A 24,778-nucleotide genomic window follows, 5' to 3' on the forward strand; every position below is an offset into this window, starting at 1 on the left:
ACTATGGAGATGTGAAAGGGCGGGCAGTTAGGAAACACCGAGATGGTGGTGGCCCGAGCGCGACACGCGAGAAGTGGTGGGAGATGAAGCCGGAGCCAGCGACTGAAATCCTGTACGGTGCCCCATTTAGGCGGCAGAGCTGAAGGGAAAGGAGGGGGTGGGATTATTCAATATATCAATAGTTGGCGACTGATAGAGTCGGATTAATTCGGCCCTGGGTTCTTGTGGGCATGAAGATAATTAGGATAATTTAAGAAGCCCTATGGAGGCCGAGTCAAGCGCTGCGAACCAGGACGTGGCGGTCGGACAGCCGCGCCCACACGCCCCCTCGGAGTAAGGGGCTGGGGCCCGCCAACCCCACAAGGCCAGGGACGAGAGTTGGGAGAGAACCCTGTCCACGTAACTCGGCGCGCTCGCGGGGACGTGGCGCTTTCCAGCCAATCCGGACCACGAGACCGCAGGGCCAATGGCTGTCCGGGGAAGCTGTGCGTCCGCGGCGGGTTTGTTGGTGATTGGTCCGGAGGCTGCCGGCGTGGAAGACAGCAGCGGGGCGCGGAACCGCTTCCGGTTGGGCGGTGCTTGCGCGCCAGAGCGGAGCCGGTGGGTGAGCTGTAGCCGCGGCATCCTGAGCAGTGGGCGCAACGGGGAGAGGTAAGTACCACCGTGCACTTCCCTCCGCCGCTGCCTCCCCCTTGTTCACTTTCTTTTTGTCCTCTGGGCTTCGCTCCCGGCGCGGCAGGGCCTCCTTGTCTCAGGGCCTCTGTTTCTGCCAGCTCGGGGTTCCGGGGCCTGAGGCTGCTCGCGACTGCCCGACCCTCGGTGCGCAGCCTGGGTCGGAGGCCGCCGCTCGCCTTCCCTTGCGCTCTGGGAAGGGGCCTGGGTCCCTCCGAACTCCGGCTCCCGGCTTTGCGTCCTGTGGGGTACAGTTTCGTGCCTGGCTTGCCACGTCCTCTGGCCCTGGGCCCCGCCAGTCACCAAGCCCCTCGTCCGAAAAGGTCACTCTTGTTTATCTCCTGAAGGTCGGAGTGCAGTCAGATAGCGTTATTGTTACAGCTCCCTGCCACTTCCCACACTTGGGCCTGCTTGTGTCCACCAGCTCCGCCGCAGGGCCACATCCCGAGAGGACATCTGCATCTGCCAAGAAGGTCGTGTTCGCTGACTTTGAGGGTGTAGAAACAAGGGGGAAGAAAGCATGAAGACACTATGTGATTTTTTTTTTTTTAACTCTCTCTAATTTTAAAGAAAAGACGGAATATTTCGAGCTTCATGTTTGGCCGCATGCTTCGGTCAGCGAAGGAAAGTAGTTTTAAAAGCTTCATTAAAGGGTTGTATCTTTACCTTGTTTTGTTGCTTCTAGCTCCAGACCCTAGTTCTGATTTTTGGCATGCTGTGTTCATCAATAAACTTAATTCCCTACAGCTGCCCTGATTAAGAGTCGTGTGATTTGCAGTTCCAAAAGCTGCTTTTGCATCAAGGCAAAAAGCTCCCTGGGTCTCCTGCTAAAACTTCAAGGCCTTTGATCTGAATTCCTAAGTGTACAAAGTCCCAGAATAGTGTCTTTGAGAGTTGAATTACATTCACTTCCTGGCATGAACCATAAAGTCTACGTTAATGAGTCAGGAATAAGGTTGCTTCTAATTTGTTTTTGTAGCTTGGAGGTAGAGAACCGTGGAATTTCTGATAAATTATTCTTTGCCATAGAATGGGACTTGACACAAGACAAATGCATGTTTGACCTCATTCAGTAGATTTAGTTAACCGGGTACCCAGCGGTGGTCATCATTGAAGAATTTATGTATTGTACTACAAATGAGGGTCCAGAGGTAACCTGTAAATTGTATTTGTGTGGCGAGAGATCTGAGTTTACCTGGGCCTAATCTGAGATTTACAGGGATTCAGCGGTCTCCAATGGGATTCTTTTGAGAATCACAACTGGGAGAAACACGAGCTAACAGAGATGAATGGAGTGTGCCTGAGTGGATAGTACTCAGATACAGCTTTGAAATCAACTCTTAATCATCACTGTTAATATAATAGTTTGCTTCCATTCATCCATTGATGTGTCCAAAGATACTTAATGGCATTTTATGTACATTGCACCAGTACTGGAGATCAGTACACTGATTTTAACACACATTTTCTCTGCGTGTGGCACACGCATGATGTAGCCAGGGATAGCCATTGGAGATGCTTGCTAGACCGTAAGGTCCTAGTTCCCTGTCTTTATGAACTCTTAAATATGGATGTCGTTGATGCTGTGATTTATGTATTAGAGTTAAGACAGCTGAAATAACACTTTTCTTGTTGCTGGCTGATGGCCAGATCCGGTAAGGGGAATTGGGGGTTGGGGAGCACTGGCAGCTGGCAGGAACTGTGTTGCTCCCAAGTACCGTCCAACTAATCCAATAAAATGTTTTGGTGTACAGAAAGTGCAAGACACTGTGTTAAGGACTGTAGAGGGGAATCAATCTATATTAGCTGAGATCCCTGCCTTCCAAAAATGTACATCTACAGAGGAGCTAAGGAGACAACTTAGGATAGCCTATGATCATTATTGTGGAATGGTACAAACAAGTCTTATAAAAGTTTAGAGGAATGTGTGCAGATCACTTCCAGCTGGAGTGATCATAGTAGGTAGGTCTTTTCATCTAGGATTTTAAAATTATATTTATTTACATTTGGCACTAAAGCAAGGATTCCCAAGCATTTTATGCATGTTACACATGCACAGCAAATTACAACTAGAAACCAAAACTCTTGTCACTACATTTTCATAGTATTCCTATAGTAATTAATTATGTATTGAAATTTCATCTGCCAAAAGGAAACTGTGATTCTCCCAGAGTTTCTAAGAACTTAGTTCTTAAAGGAAATTTTCTTTACTCTGTAGCAAGAAAAATTTTAAGTTTATACTGGGTTGCTTTGGTTATAGAACTAATGAAACCTGGGTAATAGTTTGTCATTTCAAAGCTTTTCTTCTACAGCCAAAGTTTGCACTTTTATATACTCAACTAATAAATGTATGCTTTCAGTCACACAAATAATTACAATATATTAATGAACTAGAATGAATTAGAATATATTAATGTAAATTTGTTCCATCGATCACTAGAGAAATGTGGAATAAATGGTTTGTCATTATCATAACTTTTATCAAATCATGAAGGGTGACATTATTACTTTAATATGATAATCCATTGGTGGTACTTGTACTAAAGTCTGTAAGTGAAGAAGGTCAGGTAGATAACCAGATACCTTTAATTCCTAGGCTTTATAACCTGAGCCTTAGTATAGTTAAATTGCTGTCAGGCTCTTGCCCTCAATCCCCAATTGAAGTAGACACTTAAGTATTGAGATTCTGCTTTTGCTGCACTATAGAGGAATGCCTTTTTTTCTCCCCCCCCCCGCCCCGCCCCCTAAATATCCAACTCACAGAATTGGAATTTTACCACCACACCCATTTCTCCCACTATTAACATTGAGCAGTGGGTCTTTGGTCAACCAGAATAACTGTGGGGTCAGCCACTGTTAACGTTCTTGAGAAGTTGAATTTAATCCAGACATCTAAATTCCCCTGAAAAAACTTACTTTTAAGTGTTCTGTGACCAATGGATTTTTATAAAAAATGATTGGGAAGGAGGGGAGAAATGGCATGAATTTAGAGCTGTCAAGGAAATTTTTGAATGGATAAAACTAATTCTTAAGGCTTATCATTGTTTTTGAAAGAAATTCAAGTCTATGCTGTTACCTTTTTTTCCTTATAAATTAATTCATGAAAATAACTTTGCAGGAGACCGTTATTGGTGACGTGCTGCAAAAGTATGATAGTAACTTGATACCTTTTCTGTTCTAGCCCTTTATTTGTGTCTCTAACATTGCGTGATGCAATAGAAGTATAATACAAGCCACATATGTAACTTTAGATTTACAGGTGAATATTTTAAACATGTGAAATTAATAATTTATTTAATCCAATACATACAAAAATACCATTCTTTTGACATAAAGTGTAACACACCACTTCTTTTTTTTTTTAATTTATTTATTTTTTATTTTCATTTTTGGCTGTGTTGGGTCTCTGTTGCTGCACGCGGGCTTTCTCTAGTTGCGGTGAGTGGGGGCCACTCTTCATTGCGGTGCGCGGGCTTCTCATTGCGGTGGCTTCTCTCGTTGCGGAGCACGGGCTCTAGGCGCGCGGATTTAGTTGCTCTGCAGCATGTGGGATCTTCCCGGGCCAGGGCTTGAACCCGTGTCCCCTGCATTGGCAGGCGGATTCTTAACCACTGCGCCACCAGGGAAGCCCCACACCACTTCTTCTTCTTTTTTTTTTTTTTTTAATTTTTAATTTATTTATTTATTTATTTATGGCTGTGTTGGGTCTTCGTTTCTGTGCAAGGGCTTTCTCTAGTTGTGGCAAGCGGGGGCCACTCTTCATCGCGGTGCACGGGCCTCTCACTATCGCGGCCTCTCTTGTTGCGGAGCACAGGCTCCAGATGCGTAGGCTCAGTAATTGTGGCTCACGGGCCTAGTTGCTCCGCGGTATGTGGGATCTTCCCAGACCAGGGCCCGAACCCGTGTCCCCTGCATTGGCAGGCAGACTCCCAACCACTGCGCCACCAGGGAAGCCCCACACCACTTCTTAATTCACACTAGCCACATTTCAACTGCTTGGTAGCCACATGTAGCTAGTAGCTCTTGTCCTGGACAGTGCAGGTCTAGTTTTCTGTTTGTTTAAGAAAAAATATTAAATGTTAGCCTTGGTGAGGGAGGGACAGAATTTGAGGAAGAGAAACTTATAGGTCATTTGAGAAATGGGAGATGGGGAGATGCATTTTTCACAACCATTGATTTACCTTTAGATCACATGGTAAGTTCACAGGCCTTCCTCAGAAAAGAAAAAAAATCTCAAATAACTTAACCCTACCTGAAAGAATTAGAAAAAGAAGAACAAACAAAACCTAAAGTCAGCAGAAAGAGGAAATAATAAAGATCAGAGAGGAAAGAGAGATTTAAAAAACAGTAGAAAAAATCAACAAAACCTAGAGCTGGTTCTTTGAAAGGGTAAACAAAATTGACAAACCTGTGGCCAGACTCACCTAGACCATGTGGTAAAAACTCATACAACCAAGTCCTTCATTTATGTAGTATATTATGTTTTCCTAATGTTCTGTTATCCATTGATGAATAGCTTTCATGACGGAGAAAGAGAAGGGTCTTAGCTTTCTATTATTTGGTTTCCATTTGATTGAAAAGAGAAATATGCTTCAGAAATAACTGCACTAATGTAGTTCTTCAGATGCCTTGTGTAAGAAGTTGTTTTATACTCCTTCTCCCATTGTTCCACATTATATATCCTTTGTCTTGGGAGATATCCTTTGTTTCTATTTGGACATTTTTATGTGTACACGGATTTAGATAAATTTAGTAGTCTCTTTTTTTAGTGTCTATATTCATAAAACAAGGGGCCTTTTGTTAGTTTCTAATAGCCAGGAGTTGATATATTATATGTGGGCACAAAGTGCATAGTTTTTAAAACTTACTAAAGTGCAGATTTTTCATTGCCCGCTGCAGAGAGATAAAGGTAGGACCATTGCTTTGTCCAGCAGGTGGTCCTTGATGACCTTTTTAGGCAGTTTCATCAGTAGTGATAGAAACCCAGATTTCAGGGTGACAGTAGGTGGTGAGGAAGCAGAGACAGCAGTTTCTAGAGACCGTATGGGTGAAGGAAAGGGAAGAGCATGCTTGAAGGAATAACGGGGTCTGAGAAAGACTGATTTTGGATTATGAAGACCTGAGAAGTATTGATTGACAGAATGGAGGAACCTGTGGAGGGGCAGGATTGAAAGTTTAATTGAGAAGGGAAAGGATAGAGAGATGGATAAATGATAAAGCTGAATCACTTGGCTTTTATTCTGAAATTCTTCTTTTATCACTGTATCAAGATGTTACACCTCAATCTGAAATGTAGTTTTCCCTCTAAATCACAGTGAATCAATCTGTTACATTTCTTTATGTTACACAGTATCAAAACTTTACACAGTATCCTTCCCAGGCCCTGATAGTGTTAGTGGGCTTAAACATTAATTCATATTATAACATTTGGGGTTTGCAGAAGTTGTCAGAGTGTTATGCAAGAGTTGTTAGAGTATTATTCTGGGGATGTAATTAGTCATTTATAAAATTTTCCTACATGGGAAGCCCCCTTGTTAATAGACATAAGGAAAATCCTCTGTTGCAGTGACTCTTGATTTTACTTGATTCTGTAAGCCTCTAACATTATAGATATTATTTGGATATATCACAAAATAACAACATAAAACTCATTCCTTATCTCTCTAAAGGATTTTATTTGTCTAAAGAATTATTTGTAGTTTGAAATGAAAGTTTCATTTTGTCCTAAAATAAAGGCATACTGTGATGTTTGAGAGAGCCACTGAATCTGATTTTCTCTTTACTGTTCCACTGATCTGATTGATTAGATTCAATTATTGAAGAGTGGGCTGGAGTGTTATTCTCCTAGGGGAGTGTTATTTTACTTTATAAAATAGGGTTTGTGTCTTAAGAATAAATGTGTGTTTTTCCTTCAATCTCCTTTTCCAATCTGGAGAAATGGCTTGAAAATGTTTGCTTTGCTACCTAAAAATGCAAAGAATTTTTGTGCTGTTGTTTAGAAAGTAATACACATAAAAAGATAATACACATGACTGTGTGCTCATTTACAAAAAATAAGACAACACAGCAGTACAGTAGTGAAGTTCACTCCACACGAACCTTACCACCCCACCCCCATGTCTTCTCCCTTCAGCCTAGGGGTTATTGCTGTTTACAGATAGATGTTTATCCTTCCACACCATTTTCGTGTATATATGTTATATTTTATACAAATGTAAACAAGCTGGGGAGGTTGTTGGATTTTGCTTTTTATATAAATGAGATCTTGACATTGTTTTACAACATGCTTTCTTATTTTTGTTTTTGTTCACTGAACATATCTTGGTGCCTTGTCAGTTTCAGTGTGAATAGGTCAGCTTCATTCTTAAACTGTGTTGTGTTCCACAATATAGATTTAATATGTACTTACCACTACTTTGGTTTAGTTCATTTTCCTTTTTTTTTTAAAATCATTATAAACTATTATCATTGAACATCTGAATTGAAACATCTTTGTATACAAATTTGGGTATTTTGATGGGATAGCACGAAACAACATTGATAAACTTTCAGAAGCATAGCCAAGTCCTAACATTGGTGAACAGCTTAAGAATAGTACCACCTTCTTCCCCTTTCTCTGTGGGTCTTATGGCAGTGCTGCCACATTGTTTCCTCTAATGGGTTTTCATCTGTATTAACAACTGTCCAGCAAAATTACCGTTTTTGTGTGTTTTTGAAATGGGCTCTTGGGGAAGTGACTGCCTCCCATTATCTCCTTAGCTAACATTTCTGTTTGTCTTTTTGGCATTGTCCTAGTTACTCTGGAACACTTTCTACTCTCTATTGATGTATCCTTCTCTGCCATTTCTGGACCTCCCCACTTAGCTGCTTTCCTATTGATCACAAATAGTGCCTTTGTATGCCCTTTTACAGCCTGAAAGTTGCTCAAGGAGACCTCAGGTTGTGCCTTTGTATAATCAGCTAAATTGTGTTAGCATTAAACATATTCCTCTATTTGCTTTCCTTCCACTTTTAAGGAATTTTTATGTAACGTAACGCGCTCACCGTTAGCTGTGCTAAGCATTTTTTAGTTTATTAAATCCAAAATGCTTTGTAAATCCAAGCAAATACAATGTAACTTCTTTTAGTTACTATTTGGGGGTTACAAGGAGATGGATACATTAAAATATGTCTAATTTATTGGCGTATTTGATTTCTTTATCCCTTGACACAATTCACTTTCTTCCTTCTAATTCCCAAAACTTTGAGGCAGGATCAGATACATGCAGTTTCTTCATATTAAGTGTACTCTCAAGTCATATTTCTTAAGATATTATTATGGCCATTTGAGAATTTGTTTAGAATACTGGTTCTCAACTTGGCTGCCTTTTTAAAATATTTATGGTTAAGGGGGGGGGTTCAGTGGTCATTTATAAAAACTCCCTGGGTGATTTTAGGGTACAGTCTAGGTTGAGATCACTGAGTTAGAAGCAATGCTGAAAGAATTTTTTTTTTTTTTTTTTAATTTATTATTTATGGCTGTGTTGGGTCTTCGTCTCTGTGCGAGGGCTTTCTCTAGCCGCGGCGAGCGGGGGCCACTCCTCATCGCGGTGCGCGGGCCTCCCACCATCGCGGCCTCTCCCGTTGCGGAGCACAGGCTCCAGACACGCAGGCCCAGCAATTGTGGCTCACGGGCCCAGCCGCTCCGCGGCACGCGGGATCCTCCCAGACCAGGGCCCGAACCCGTGTCCCCCGCACTGGCAGGCTGACTCCCAACCACTGCGCCACCAGGGAAGCCCTGAAAGAATTTTTATAATTAAAAAAAAATTATATATAAAATATGAGCCTTAGATTAGATAGTTCCACTGGTGACATCCTGGGGAAGGTGAAGCCTGTGGCTAATCTGCAGATTAGGACAAGATAATGCATTTAACTTTCATGTGATGCTGTGTCCCTCTGTACTGTAGCCTTGTATTAGTTTCCTAGGGCTGCTGTAACAAATTACCATAAACTACATTGCTTAAAAGAACAGAAATTTATTCTCTTACAGTTCTAGAGGCTAGAAGTTAGAAATCAGAGTGTCAGTAGGGGCATGCTCTCTGAAGGCCCTAAGGGAGGATCCTTCCTTGCCTCTTCCTAGCTTCTGGTGGTTGCCAGCAATCACTGACGTTCCTTGGCTCGTAGATGATCACTCTAATCTTTGCCTCTTTCATAATGTGGCATTCTCTTCTCTGTGTCTGTATCCAAATTTCCCTCCTTTTATAAAGACACCAGCCATTGTATTAGAGCCCATCCTACTTGATTACATCTGCAAAGATCCTATTTCCAAATAAGGTCACATTCACAGGTGCAGGGCTTAGGACTTCAGCATATCTTTTGAGGGGGGACACAGTTCAACCTACAACAGGCCTCATGCCCAGTAACCACCTACCCATCCACTAAGGGAGTGACTGGTCATAAGAAGAAATGAGTAAGTGATAATATGAAATTATAAAAGTTTATACTCACCACAGGGGGAGAAGCCCTCAGAATCTGTGTTCTACTGATAAAGGATTAGTTAAAATATGAAAGCCTCGGAAACTCTTTCCCCTTGATTTTTTTATTTTTTATTTTATTTTATTTTTTTGGCCATACTGCACGGCATGCAGGATCTTAGTTCCCCACCAGCGATCGAACCCATGCCCCCTGCAAGTGGCAGCATGGAGTCTTAACCACTGGACCGCCAGGGATGTCCCCCCTTGATTGATTGATTGATTGATTGATTGATTGATTGATTTATATTTGGCGGTGTTGGGTCTTCGTTACTGTGCACGGGCTTTCTCTAGTTGTGGCGAGCAGGGGCTACTCTTCATTGTGGTGCGCGGGCTTCTCATTGTGGTGGCTTCTCTTGTTGGGGAGCATGGGCTCTAGGAGCGCGAGCTTCAGTAGTTGTGGCTCGCGGGCTCTAGAGCGCAGGCTCAGTAGTTGTGGCGCATGGGCTTAGTTGCTCTATGGCATGTGGGATCTTCCCGGAGCAGGGCTCGAACCCGTGTCCCCTGCATTGACAGGCAGATTCTTAACCACTGCACCACCAGGGAAATCTTCCCCCTCTCCCGCCTTGATTTTTTTTTTTTTTTTTAATTTTTATTGGGGTGTGGTTGATTTGCAATGTTGTGTAGGTTTCAGGTGTACAGCAAAGTGAATCTGTTATACATATACATATATACACTCTTTTTTTACATTCTTTTCCCATATACCGCCTTGATTTTTAATTTTAAAGTTTTCTCTAAAACCTTAATCTCTCTGGACAGTACCATAGGTTATCTGTCAAGAGTTCTAAACAGTTTCTATCCTGCAGCTTCTCTGTGATTTTTTGTCACTGTTTTCGATAAGATGTTCCAGCCTTGTGCTTGTTCATCAGAATCACCTGTGACTGCAGAGATTCTGAACGTACAGTGTAGAGCTGGGGAATCTGTACTTTGGACAGTATTCCAGGTGGTCCTTATACCTGGGTAGGTTTGGGAAACACAAGTATACAGAATGATAAGGCAGTTATCCATCACTGTACCATCTCAGTGGTTTGATGTTTGAAGGTGATCATTGGTTCTTATCTGACAACCATCAGAATCACCTGGAAACCATTTAAAACTACAAATGCTTGGGTTCAGCCTCAGAGATTCTAATTCAGTAGGGGAAACTTTTTTTTTTTTTTAATAAAGCTTCCTAGGTGATTCTAATAACCAGCCATGTTTGAAGACCAGACCACTGATATAATAACAAAAGTAAAGTATTTGGAGTCAGTAGGTCTGGATTTAAATCTTGGTCCTTTCACTTTTAAATCTTAGGAACTTGGGCAAAAGGAGTAAAGTTCTACTTTGGTGTGTTTGAAGTGAGACCACTTACAAGGTGGATGTTCCTAGTAATTCCTTGTTCCTATAATTCCTTGTCAGCCTACAGTCAGATGAGGAGAACTGGTGAATATTTCTCAGAGTAAAACTGGGAAGTCTGATATTCTACCATACTTTTTTTTATGGATTAAGTAATAACATTTGGGATAATATCAAATTAATATCGTAACTGGGTGTGAGCTTTTAATTTCTTGTTTCATTATCAAGCATACTGCTTCCTGAATGAACTACCTTTCTTTTTTCTTTAAGATCTGATTATCATGGACCTGCGACAGTTCCTTACATGCCTGTCCCTGTGCACAGCCTTTGCCTTGAGCAAGCCCACGGAAAAGAAGGACCGTGTACACCATGAGCCTCAGCTCAGTGACAAAGTTCACAATGATGCTCAGAGTTTTGATTATGACCATGATGCCTTCTTGGGTGCTGAAGAAGCAAAAACCTTTGATCAGCTGACGCCAGAAGAGAGCAAGGAAAGACTTGGGTAAGGTGCCAGCTCTCAGGGGGTTAGTTAGAATAATGACATTTCTTTATAAATCAACTCATTCCTTTTTTCTCTTTTGGCTCAGTCACTCAGTAAAGCTGTATTGAACTACATCTTCTGAAAACTAACCACAGAATTGCTACCACTAAAATTTAATTAAGCACTTTCCTGCATTTCTCCTTTGAATAACAGTTTTTACCTCATTCTACAAAGCAAAGTCATTTATGCATAAAATTGCCAGATACTATAGGACTCAGCTTAAACTGCATCATCTTGACCCCAAAGGAACATTACATGGGGGTTTTCTCAACCCTGTTGCTTTTAACTTTTAAAAACTATCTGTGACCTATTTATTACTGACCATGCCAAGTCTTTGAGTGGATAATAAACTGCAAATTAGACTCCTGTACTGACTAATTTCTGTAGAGTTTATGGTTTCCAAGGATGTCCTTCACCCTCTTTGGTTTCATTGTCAGATATTTGCTTAATCAAAAACAAAACCAAACCAACCTTGCTTTTTTTTTTTAATGTGGACCATTTTTAAAGTCTTTATTGAATTTGTTACAATAGTGCTTCTGTTTTATGTTTTGGTTTTTTGGCCGTGAGGCATGTAGGATCTTAGCTCCCTGACCAGGAATCGAGCCTGCACCCCCTGCATTGGAAGGCGATGTCTTAACCACTGGACCTCCGGGGAAGTCCCTCAACCTTGCCTTTTAGAAGGTTGTAATAAGCAGTGGTCTTAGTGTCAGAGTATGTGTTGCTATTTCAGTAACAGCTGGACCATAGTCAGGTTCTGTGGCTCTCTCAGCAGGCATCTTTTTATTTAAAGAGTTGATTTGGTAGAATTCCAGTTGATTATTTCTGAGGATCTGAGAATGTCTTTTTTTAGCTCTTTCAAAGCCTTGCTTTTTAAGGAAATGCAGGTTAATTTAGTGAACATTTTCTCCTCAATGAAAGGCTACCATTGGTGTAACTTTCCGAACTAGATTCAAGAGATTTGTCTGAAAAGTTGTACCACATAGGAATTTCCAAAAATATTTTGCCCATGGATACTGCTGTGATTAGAAGACATTATAGGACTTGCTTTGGGTGGCACTTCAAAATAAATTTATTCTTTCAACGGGTTTTCTGCTAACTGAAGGATATAATATTTTATTCTTAAACACTCACAGAAACAATCAAAAGATTTTGCTGTGTAGAATGAGAAACTCCTAAAACATTTGAAAGTAGATAGAGAAAACAGAAATTTATCAAAGAGTTAGTCTTCTGTTAGGTTGTTTTTCTAACTTTGAGGGACCATGCTCACTTTTAATTTTAATCTTAATCTTATAACTGTGCTAACATTCCAGGCTGAAAATAGGGATGCATGAGGGTGTTCTCAGTCTTCGTGTCTTGCCTGTTAATAACATGCATGTCCAGCCTACATTTTGGTCTGCACATGTCTCTGTGCAGAATTACTGTTAAATAATGAAGGGCCCTTAGGTTTGGTGTCAATCCAGGTGTTCTGGCTCTGTGTAGGTACTGGAATAGCTCTGCTAACAGTCTTCAGTAGAGAGAAAATGTTTCTTTTTGTCATCAGGAAATATCAAAAGTTCAACACATGAGCGGACTCCATATTTGATTAGAATAAGATGGTTAAAATCATGTTTTTCATGGAATGTATGAATGAACTAAGTACTATTTTCCTCTCCCAAATTGGAGATAATGGCAAATATCTCCAGTTTATAAGGTGATGTACTGTTGCAAGCAGGAATTCCAGGTGAACTTTTTTTTTCTTTTAACTTACTGTGGCATTTCTAAACATTATTTGGTACGTGACTATGCATCAGAGGTTGGGAACAACAGATTCCCCCTTTCCCATCTATAGAGGAGGCCAGTAATTATTAGGAGATAAGATCATTGTCTATGCTTGTAGTTGCAAAAATTCACTACTATTTTTAAATCCTTAGTTATAATACCTAAAAGACTTAAGGAAGCACTTAAAAACAATTTTAATATCCAGTTTTTAGTTCCTTTTTCTTATGAAGAATGTTGACAAATAGAAGATTTTTTCTTGTGTGTGTATTCTCAACCCCACCCCCAAGAAGTCTAAATATACTTAATTTTCACTTATGTGTCCTTCAAATGATGATTTATTTATTTTGAGGTGGTGGTCCTTAATAAAGTTTTCACCCTTGATATATTTGCTATAGAAATGAACTAAAGCAGTTCATCATCCTTTTTTGGGTCACGGGCCCAGTCCCTTTGGCAGTCTAGTGAAAGCTAAGGGAAAGTGCATACATATGAATATATGTAAAATTTTGCATGCTGAAAATTTCTGGAATATTTTGAACCCTCCTGGAGCCCATTTATTGACCCAGGTTCTTAAAAAGCCAAAGGATTTGTTTGATGCCTTTTGAAATGTAGAGGCATATGTTACCTCTTAGAAATAATATAAGATCCGCTAGGTACATTGTGTCTGTCCTGGAGTGAGTGCTTATTTAGTGGCATCATGGATCTGTAGGGTGCTCCAGTGTCATAGAAATACAACACCATTAGCTTCATAAATTTACACAGGCTTTTAAAGATCAGAGTTTAGAGCTTCGTGCCTGAAATAGGACATGCCCACTTCCAATGTACTTTCACAACTGCCTGCAGGCTGGATAGCTAGCAAGATAAAGATGGCTTTTTTATTTTTAAAGGGTTGTGTGGTTATTTTTGTTGTTTTTAAAATATGTGACAGACCATATGTGGCCCACAAAGTGAAAATTTCTTCTTATCTGTCCTTTTTTAGAAAAAGTTTGCTAACCTCTGAATTAAACCATTTGGGATATTTCTGTTGGGATGAATAGAATGGCATTTAGCCAACTTCATTAGGAAAAGCCCATCTTAAACAGTCATATGCCTTTTTTATCTGAGTGTTCCTTCTCTTTAGGCTGTTTATAATAGTTTAAATTTTTGTTTCAGGAGTAAGTACCTTGCCCTTTTTTTCTTAATGGTACAGTGGCAATCTTGGTAGCCAATACCTTTCGGACACAAACTGGATCCCATTATAGATAATGCAGAAGTTTGGGGATGGTTAAAACTTAATTTATTAATATTGTTAAAATTCTACAGGTTCAAGTTACAAAAAATTTTTGTCCTGTGTCCATGTAGATAGAGGAGGATATTTGAGGTGACTTCTTACTGCTTTACCTTTTAACATTTTAGAGCAAAAGCTGTAAGATTCTCTGAAGGAAAATGTTTGTTAATTATAAGATTTAAGTAATAGACAATCATGGCTAACAGCATATCAATATCAAGATGAATTTGTGTTGCTTGTATTCTGTGATTCTAATCACTTTCCATTGTTGTATTCATGAGATGAATACATACTGGGGAAAAACATTATTTGCTACCAAACGACAGTCTTTTTCAGTCCTACAAATAATAGAGCATAGGAGTATGCCAAGATTTCAATTCCATTAGAAGTTGTTGGGTTTTTTTGTTTGTTTTGTTTTTTTGGCCCCATTGTGCGGCATGCCGGATCTTAGTTCCCCACCAGGGATCGAACCTGTGCCCACTGCAGTGGAAGCACGGTGTCTTAACCACTGGACCGCCAGGGAAGTCCCCCATTGGAAGTTTTGATTTAAAGTTCTTGTGACTTTACATAGGCTGTCTTAGCTTCTATAAGTAAGTGACTGCATCTTTATACAGCAGTTTTCATATCATGCACATATTTTGAAATCCTTAAATAAGTCATTAAAAAAATGTCTGTCATTAACATAACAGATCTAGAAGAAAGAAACTCATGGAGGGCAAAGTATATTGATTCTTTAGCTTTGTAGTTTTGCTTTATCATCTGCACCCTAACCCTCTCAGCTTATTAACATTCTCATAATCAGGAATATACATTCTTACCACATTACTTCTTCAGAGCTCTCTGGTTTTGTGTTTATATGTAAAAATCCAGTTCAACATAGTGTATAATAAACTGCTAGCCATTTTTAAAAGTAAGCATGCTTCTGTCTCTGTGTACCTGTTTTGGGGTTTTAAAAAAAGTAATCTTGACTTTAGGTATAAGTGATCCTGGAACTATTTTTGATATCTCTGTATTTTTAACAGAAGTGTTTTGGTTTTTTTTTTTTTTGAAAACACAGCTGAATTTTTTAAAGTCTGGTTTAAATTTTTGAATTTTTAGAAAACCAAGTCAGTGGTTGTGATTGTTTACCCAGAAATTGAGATTCTCGTAAAAGCAATAAAGAAAAATATAAGGATTTGCATGTTGTTTGATACTAAGAGTGGAGAACCCAGATAGGAATGGATATTCACTCCTGAATTCTGACCATTGGCTGAAACCTACCTCTAAAGGGATAGTCCGGATTCACTTTTGGATCCAAGTACACCAGCCATGGACTGTCCTTGCCTTGTCTGGATGTCTCATTTCAGACCAGCAACGGGCACTTAAGAGAAAAATTTTCAATGGCCTGTCTGGCAGTTTTGTTTTGGAAACAATTTTTATTTCCATGCTTTAGCTCTGGGCAACACCTGTGGCCACAGCACACACCTGGCTAAGTCCAGAGCCTTGTGTCCTTTTAACCTCTTGCTGGATTTCTCTGCATTTTCTACAGAAAGATTGTAAGTAAAATAGATGGCGACAAGGACGGGTTTGTCACTGTGGATGAGCTCAAAGACTGGATTAAATTTGCACAAAAGCGCTGGATTTACGAGGATGTAGAGCGACAGTGGAAGGGGCATGACCTCAATGAGGACGGCCTCGTTTCCTGGGAAGAGTATAAAAATGCCACCTACGGCTACGTTTTAGGTAGGTCCCTACTATCTGGGGGAAAAAGCTTTGTGGAGCCGGCACCTTGAAACGTAACTGTTTTGTCTTGTAGAATGATTGTAGATAAAATAGACGCCGATAAAGATGGGTTTGTGACGGAGGGGGAGCTGAAATCCTGGATTAAGCACGCCCAGAAGAAATACATATATGACAATGTTGAAAACCAATGGCAGGAGTTTGATTTGAATCAAGACGGCTTAATCTCCTGGGATGAGTACAGAAACGTGACTTATGGCACTTACCTGGGTAAGGGGCAAGATGTCAGCCTGGCGGAGACCATGGTCTTGAGTCAAAGAAACAAATGGGTCACACAGTGAAGGAAAGGAAAAAATTATGCTTCTCTGAGATAGTTTGATGCTGAGCTGATTCTCCTTCCCTTTATTAATTTTGATTTTTTAAAATTTGTTTTATTTTGGTTTTCTAAGGTCTGACATCTTTTACATCTTCGGCATTTCAGATACATTTCCCCATTTTTTCTTGCTATCATCCCTCAGAGAGACCATTTTTGTAGTAGATCTCGTTTAAAAGGCTACATTGTTCCAACAATGCAAAGCAAGAGGCTTTGAGATGTGTCAAAGCCTGACATGGTCACATTAAAGTGTTGGACCTGAAATTCAGACCAAATTAGATTTCTTTGTAACTGGTGAGAATAGAAGGAAAATTACTGTCTTTCCTTAATAAAATAAAGATCAAATATAATAGTTTTCCTTGATGAAATTTAACTATTTCAGTATGTCTGCTTACTGAAGTTTAGAAATGAATTATTTCCCATTTGTTTTCTCTGGCACATGAGTTTGTCAGCCTGCTTTGCAAATGCTTCAAGGCAAATAAATGTGACTTTGATTGCTTTCTGTTGATTTGGTAGCTTATATGCTTGGGCCACCTGTTAGTAATTTTCTTTTACTTATTACACTTGCCTGCTGTTGAATGCTAGGTGGCGATCTTACTGAGTTGATGACTTAGGGTGTTTTTGTTGGTGAGATTCCTCTATTGCACATGGTTACAGTTTGAGACAAGAATGTATAAATGTTACTTCTTGCATTTTTATTCTGGAAATTAAGTAAATTTCTGGGTTAAAGCAGGCATTCTCCGTCACTGACTAACAAGCAATGAGTGTATGATGGTCTGTTTCCCCCACTGGATAGCCAGCTGTCCGTGTTAATTACAGGACTGCATGCATTTCTGTTGAACAGATTTTTATTTCTGTATCAGGCTTGTTCTCGTTCCTAAGACTAGAGTGGCAGTCTCTCTCTATGCTTGACACTTACCCAAGAACCAAACATATCCTTCACCCAATTAAACACACGTGTATTAAAAAGTCAGTGCAGATAGAGAGGCATCCCTGCTTCCTGCTCTCTGGCTGAGACCCAACACCCTCCTGATTTATTTGGAATTAATTATAAATGTAAAGCAGTGGGTAGGCTATTGGTGATCTCAATAGGATGGTGTGTTAATAAATCTCAGCTCAAATCTAGTCACTCACTTGCTGTCCAGAATGAATCTTAAACTCTTTGTATGATTATGTACATAAAAATCTGTTGAGAGCTTTGTTGCCTCACAGGGCAAATGATTCAATGTAATGGGTATTTCTACTGACTGAGACTGCATAAGCTGAAGCTCTGGCTGGAGAAACAATGTCTTTATAAGGCATCTTTCCCTGGAGGCCTGTGGGTGGACGGTGCTCGGGGTAATGAGGTGCCTTACAAAAGTGCTGAGGAGTTTTTGTGAAAGCGTGTTCTTGGTTCAACTGAGTTCAGGTATAAATCATTTTAGCTTTTAATCTGCTTTCCACAAAAGGAACATTAACCCTGTCTCTGCCACAAGTAAAATATGAGATACTATGATCCACCCTGCCTATACCAAAACTAGATCAAGAGCCTACCCAGGCCAGATGGCCCAGTAAACTGGTGCTTAAGACAGATAACGGCACTCTGAGCAGTGATGATAGGCACATGAGTTTAGTCATTAAAAATAAAGTTTTAAAGCTTCCTTTTTCATCCTTATATATGTGCATGTTATCGGGCTACTTGATTTCAGTCACCATGTTTTAACTAAGGAGGAGAGAAGGGCTCTTAGCTAAGAATCTACTCTTAATGTATAAGTTGTCTTCTGTTATCTTTCTTATTTATGTTACATAGTTTGTACTGAAGCTTTATTTGTTTAGAAGAAATGACTTAGTATTTGCGAAAGATCATACTTTCCTTAAATTCTTTGTCTCTAACCTGTTACGGCTTTGAGTATACACGTATAGATAGGGTCTGCAAAGCCTCATGATTCAGTCAACTATCTCACTGAATTTTGGCACTCAACAAAGAATGAAGCTTCATCTCTCAAAATAGAGCAGTAGTTTATTGTTGTTGTTTTTAACTGCTTAAAGTATGGAAAGATTGAACTACCGTATCGAAAGTCAACAGTGTAATGTTACTAAGGGACCCTGTGGGTCATTTTCATAAAACTAGTGCTGTATCTTTTTTTAAATTTGACCAATATGTTGTAGGAACAATCATTTCTTACCTTTAATATGGTGTCTTTTCCTTTCAAAATATCTTCACATGTTACCTTATTTGGTCTATACAGCAACTCAGATTGAAAAGGTTTTTTTTTCCTTTTTTGCCATTAACTCCACATTTTTTCAACTTAAAGAAACAAAATTTCATTTTTCTAGATTCTTACAGAGAGACTAAATAACTACTGCTTGTCCAGTTCAACATCCTAACAGATGGATAAAACCAAATTTAATTTGGTTGTAATCTAATGTTTATCTTTTGTAACAGCTTCATTGAAGTAAAACTGACATACGATACAAAATGCACAATTGATGAGTTTTGACACGTGTATGTATCGGTGAGCTCATCGCTACAATCGAAATAAATGAACATTTCCATCACCCCCAACAGTTTCCTTGTGTCCCTTTATAATCCTCAAGGCAACCACTGATCTGTTTTCTGTAACTCGAATTTGTTTGCATTTTCTAGAATTTTACAAAAATCGGGAAGGGGGGGTAGTGAACAGTATTTGTATCTCGTGGTGTATTTCTGAGTTGGCTTAAGAAACTACAATGTGACCATTCAAAGTGATGTTGTTCTGGTACTTGAATCCAGATGTCCTATAATGGGATAGAAGGCCTTTGATGTCTGGCTTCTTTTGGGAGGGGCGGGTGGGTGCTGCACTGCACAGCTTGTGGGATTTTAGTTCTGCTGACCAGGGATTGAACCCAGGCCCCCGGCAGTGAGAGCTCGGAGTCCTAACCACTGGACCGCCGGGAAATTCCTGATATCTGGCTTTTTAATGAGAACCTAATGTTTAATCAACATAGCAATGGCTAACATTTATTAAAAGCCAACTCTGTGCCAGGCACTGTTCTAGCACTTAACTTATATTTATTTGCTTATTTAGCCTCATAACAATCCTATGAGGCCGGCACTGTTATTATCTCCATTTTACAGATGAGTAAATTGAAGTACAGTTAAGTTACTTGCCCAAGGTCACATGGCTAAGAAGTGGTAGAGTTAGGATTCAAACTCAGTATGACTTTAGAACCACCGCTGCCCCTTGGCTATATCTAGAAAACTCAAGCTCTTTGGTTGCCCCAAGAGCAGTGACAGTGAAGCATTGCATAACGAATTACACAGTCCAGGAGCCAGGGTTCCATGTTGAATGGCAAGCATTTACATTCAACTCAGACCTGACTTTGAGGTCTTTGATTACCAAAACTGGATGTCTTTATACTGCTGCAATTTTACCTGAGTAATCAAGAGTTAATTCTTCAGTGCTTGGTTTATCTTTCTTGGAAATTGATTCCCCATACATTTTCATGTTTTCTGGAAGTCTTTTAAGATTTGACCTAAATTTTTCTTTTCTAGATGATCCAGACCCTGATGATGGATTTAACTATAAACAGATGATGGTTAGAGATGAGCGGAGGTTTAAAATGGCAGACAAGGATGGAGACCTCATTGCCACAAAGGAGGAATTCACAGCTTTCCTGCACCCTGAGGAGTATGACTACATGAAGGATATAGTAGTGCAGGTGGGTGGGGGAGAGCAAGAATTCTCAGTGGAAGCGTTCTCTTTTTGTTGCTTATGCTTTCCCCTTTAGCCTTTCCTCTGTATTTAGAAGAATGACTTGCTATACAAGTGCTGGCCAGATTGAGTCCAAGCTCTGTCACTCTGTTTTTCTGTGATCTCGATGGTGCTTTAGGCTTTCTGTTTAGTATGACAATACGAACCATCAGATTATGTATTTTGCCCTTCATTGGTGGCTTCGTACTGTAAGCATGAGGGGAAATCCTATTTTTTAAAATATCAGGCACTGAGTAATGACAGTGATACTAAAGAATTTTCACAGAAGGCAGTTACTGATAAAACGTAGACTGTAGCTGTAGACGTACTCACTGGTCACATCTCCTGTTAGAGTTAAGCATGACTAGGGCTACCAGATCATCATGGGCTTGATGGGATAGTTCACTATTAAGTGTTCCTTCAAGAAGACTATTAGTTATTTTAAGCTGAAGCATAAAAAATTGATAATATTTTACCATTCTTTCAGCTAGAAAAACCACAATTTCCTATGGTTTAACCATACCCACACACATCTACATAAACACGTGTGTGTGTGTATTTTAATGAATGACAAATAATTGCCTAAACTAACTCATCCAGATACTAAGTCTAATTACTCTCTTCTGTTTAGGAAACAATGGAAGATATAGATAAGAATGCTGATGGTTTCATTGATCTGGAGGAGTATATTGGTAAGTCTGTTTCTAGTGTTTTTCTTAGAAGAAGCTGAGAAGCTTTGGAAGATATGTTCACCAATAGAAACAATTTACCCCATGGGTCAACTCTTAGCACATCATTAAGTCAGACCAGCGTGAGGAATAGGGGGTCATGATAAAGTGTCTGTAGCAGCACTGGCAAGTCAAAATGTAAATGTGAGCCACATATATAGTTTTAACTTTTCTAATAGCCACATCAAAAACAATAAAAAGAAACATGAAATTTATTTCAATAGTGTATTTTATTTAGCCTAAGATTCCAAAATACTATAATTTCAGCATGTTATCAATATAAATCATTGAGAGTTTTTTTTTATACAAATCTTCAAAAGTTTATTTTACACTACAGCACATTTCAGTTTGAACCAGTCACATTTCAAGTCCTCAGTAGCCCCATGTGGCCAGTGGCTCCTGTAGTGGACAGCAGTGAAATAGTGCATCCCAGATGCCCTGTGGAATTGACAGTAAGGAGTTGCAGGGAGCCTAGACTGGCATTAGGAAACTGGGAAATAGAACAAAAGAGACAGTTGGGTGACTAAGAGTTGTTGATTCCTCTTAGTCTTTCCTCTTTGCTGTATTCTATTCATGTTTTCTGTCTAGGTTCTCTTAATTTGTTTCCTTCCATCTTTTTTTAAAAATCACTCCTTTCTGCCATTTTTCCTTTTAGTTGTCTGGTTTTGTTTTCTTTTCCTTTTTCTTTTTTGACCACACCTCGGCTTGTGGGATCTTAGTTCCCTGACCAAGAATCGAACCTTTGCCTTCAGCAATGAAAGCTCGGAGTCCTAACCACTGGCCTGCCAGGGAATTCCTAGTTGTCTGTTTATTTTAGATGCTACTATACCTTCAAGTTTTCTGTTTGTTTTAGATGCTATACCTTTCTCTCAAGTAAAGCTTTTTTTTTGGCCGTGCCATGCAGCACGTGGGATCTTAGTTCTCCAATCAGGGATCGAACCCGTGCCCCCTGCAGTGGAAGTGCAGAGTCTTAACCATTGGACTGCCAGGGAAGTCCCTAAAACTATTTTTATTATCCTCGAAATAATTTCAAGATTTTCCCATTGCTTTAAAAAAAGGAGCTGCCTCTTACCAAGTAGTTGAGCAAATTGTTTCACAATTAGTGTGATGGAAATTAGCATAAGTAAAGGAGAAGAGATGGAAGATATTACAAATGTCTTTGTTACAAATGTCATTCCATTTTAAAAGATTTTAGATAATTTTATATTTCCAATTCTTATTTTTACTCATAGTAACTTAATTCTAGTGCACCACTGGTTTTGTGTTTCATAAGACAATTTGTTTTTAGGCTTCTGATCTTTACCTGGAATGTTTATTTTAAGTGTGAAAGGGAGACTTAAGCCCTTACCTCTATCCCTGTATGTCACTTCAGTCCATTGAACAAGTCACTCCTTTACTCAGATTTTGTCTAATTATACCTGCTATTTATTTTCTAGAGTTACTCCAGTTGAATTACTCCTTGAATACTCTTTTCTTCTAAGACTCCATGATGTACTTTGAGAGGGGTGAGCAGTGGGAAGATGGAATTTTTTTCCAAAATGATTTTTTTAGTGGAGTTCATCAGCACAGTGGAAATAAATGCCTGGGTGCATTTACTGAGCCCATTTCAAAGTCGACTATTTCTTTTTTTTAATATTTTATCTTTCAATTCTTGGCTTTTGCCATTTTATCACCATTGCTAAAACAGAGGAACTCATTTTGAACCTCTTGAGAGAAATTACGTTTTATTAACGGTTAAGTACCTTCGTTTATCAAGCATTGGGGCCAAATAAAGAGATACTTCTATCTCCCTCCCATCATATAGATCAATTATTTCTTGAAACTACTAAAACTATCAACTGTGTGTGTATGACTTTGTTTTGCAAATCATCAACTAATGCAGACACTTTTACATCTTGGGTGCTGGGCTTTGTAAAGCTAAAAAGTCTCCCAAACAGTATCTTCCAGTTTCTAGGGGTATGCTAGTTTCTGCCCTGTTGAGGAGAAAGATCAAAAAGAAACAAATGGTCTTTGCCTCTTACATTTAGCATTAATAAGTCCCCAGAGTTATACTGTTGAACCATTTAAATTTATTATACAGCATTGCAAGCATACACAAAATTAAATAGTATAATGAATCCCCTGTACTTAGGCTCAGTCCCAGCAGCCATCAACCCATGGCCAGTCCTTTTAAATCCATATCCACGTCTTACCTCCTTTATTATTTTGAAGTAAATCCCAATCTCATTTCATCTGTAAATATTTGGTTATATCTCTCTTAAGATACATATGTATCTCTAAAAATTTTTAAATAAAATGTCAAAAAATTAGTAATTCCTTAATATCATTATATAGGTTGAATTTTTTAATAGAAAATTAAATAGTATTAATTCTTATCCTTACTCTTCTAGCTTTAAGATGCACTTACATTATGTTGTATATTCAAGCTTCTATTAAAAGCATGTCTTTCAGGAAATTCCCTGGCGGTCCAGTGGTTAGGACTCGGCACTTTCACTGTGGCAGCCGGGTTTGACCCCTGGTTGGGGAACTAAGATCCCGAATGCCGTGTGGTGTGGCCAAATTTAAAGAAAAAGAAAGAAAGAAAGAAAGAAAACTATGTCTTTTAAACGCACGTTTTCCTAACGTGCGTTTCCTAATACGCACGAATTCCCTAATTCAGAATTTCCCAATCTGTATGACCCTCAGGACAGCTAGGGCAGGGTGCTGGCCAGTGGATCATACAAATACTGTGTTTTCTGAATGTGCTGTAACATGAAGAAAGAATTGGCAAGACCTGCTCTGAAACTCCCAATTTGTGTTTAAGACAGAAAGGAGTAGTTCTACTCTTAACCCTCAAGTTCAGGAAAATGACAGTGCCAACTGTCAAATGCCGGAAATAGTAGAATTTAGTAACAAGTTTGATGTCCTTTATTCAAGGGAAAACAATCCATGGATTGGGGGAGTAAAGTACCTCACAAGCAGTGGGGCATTCTTCCCAGGGGGTTTTGGGCAAGAGCAGGCTTTATAAGACATTAGAGGGGCAACTCGGATGCAGGACGTGATTGGCTAGGAGGTCAGGGATTTCCTTATAAAGATAGCAGGTCGTCTTTTCTAAGGGTAAGGTAAGTCTGAAGCTGAGCTGGAGGGTTGTGATTGATAACATGTTAGGTTTTCTTGGCAGTATGGGCTGACTTAGGTTTAGATTTGTGGCATGGGCCCGGCCACTGAGGCAGCCTCCATTTTATGGGTCCCAACATACAAATTACTTTCATCACAAGTAAATAACTCTTTAGAAGTTACTTAGACTTATATTAGGTGTGTTCCCATACCTTACATGGACTGCATGTACACTTACTTTGATATAGTGTAATTTAGGAGTCTTCAGACTTTCACTCATGGAATTCCTAAAAGAATTTTGACAGCAGCTAAGCCCGTGCGCCACAACTACTGAGCCTGCGCTCTAGAGCCTACGAGTCACAACTACTGAGCCCGTGTGCCTAGAGCCTGTGCTCCGCAACAAGAGAAGCCACTGCAATGAGAAGCCCATGCACCGCAACGAAGAGTAGCCCCTGCTCGCCGCATCTAGAGAAAGCCCACGCGCAGCAACAAAAACCCAATGCGGCCAAAAATAAAACTTTTAAATACTTAAAAAAAAAATAAAAGTATACTCTGTAATTGGTTGGTAGACAGTTTGACTTATAGACCTCTCAAGTTTTCTTGAGGATTTAAAACCACATCTTTCTAAAACTAGTGGTCGGGTTAATTAGTAGTGAAATGGGATGTAGGGAACAACTATCTTACGAAAGTTGGTCTTTACCTTTTTATTTTTTTAAAAAGAAATTTATTTATTTATTTTTGGCTGTGTTGGGTCTTCATTGCTGCGTGGGCTTTCTCTGGTTGCAACGAGCGGGGGCTACTCTTTGTTGTTGTGCACAGGGTTCTCATTGTGGTGGCTTCTCTCATCGCGGAGCACGGGCTCTAGGTGCATGGGCTTCAGTAGTTGTGGCACGTGGGCTCAGTAGTTGTGGCACACATGGGCTTAGTTGCTCCGCAGCATGTGGGATCTTCCTAGACCAGGGATTGAACCCATGTCCCCTGCATTGGCAGGCGGATTCTTAACTACTGCTCCACCGGGGAAGTCCTGGTCTTCACCTTTCTTGATGCTAGTCATCTCCCTTTGTTTCTG

The 24,778-nt window shown here is 39.7% G+C and overlaps 1 protein-coding gene across 2 annotated transcripts in view; it reads left to right on the top strand.

The window, feature by feature from the left end:
• Nucleotides 1–499: 499 nt before the first annotated feature.
• Nucleotides 500–24,778, top strand: part of CALU (calumenin) — a 28,753-nt gene continuing 4,474 nt past the window's right edge. The window contains exons 1-5 of one of the 2 annotated variants that reach the window (XM_082400131.1): nt 500–651; nt 10,788–11,019; nt 15,609–15,802; nt 19,687–19,853; nt 20,517–20,577. In XM_082400131.1, coding sequence (XP_082256257.1) covers nt 10,799–11,019; nt 15,609–15,802; nt 19,687–19,853; nt 20,517–20,577 — 643 coding nt within the window. In that variant the 5' untranslated portion in view covers nt 500–651; nt 10,788–10,798. Of the gene's footprint in view, nt 652–10,787; nt 11,020–15,608; nt 15,803–15,875; nt 16,070–19,686; nt 19,854–20,516; nt 20,578–24,778 lie in introns of both variants that reach the window. The other variant, XM_082400132.1, reaches the window with a different exon arrangement.

This window comes from Balaenoptera borealis, assembly GCF_965194805.1.
Source record: "Balaenoptera borealis genome assembly, chromosome: 7".
Lineage (NCBI taxonomy): Eukaryota > Metazoa > Chordata > Mammalia > Artiodactyla > Balaenopteridae > Balaenoptera > Balaenoptera borealis.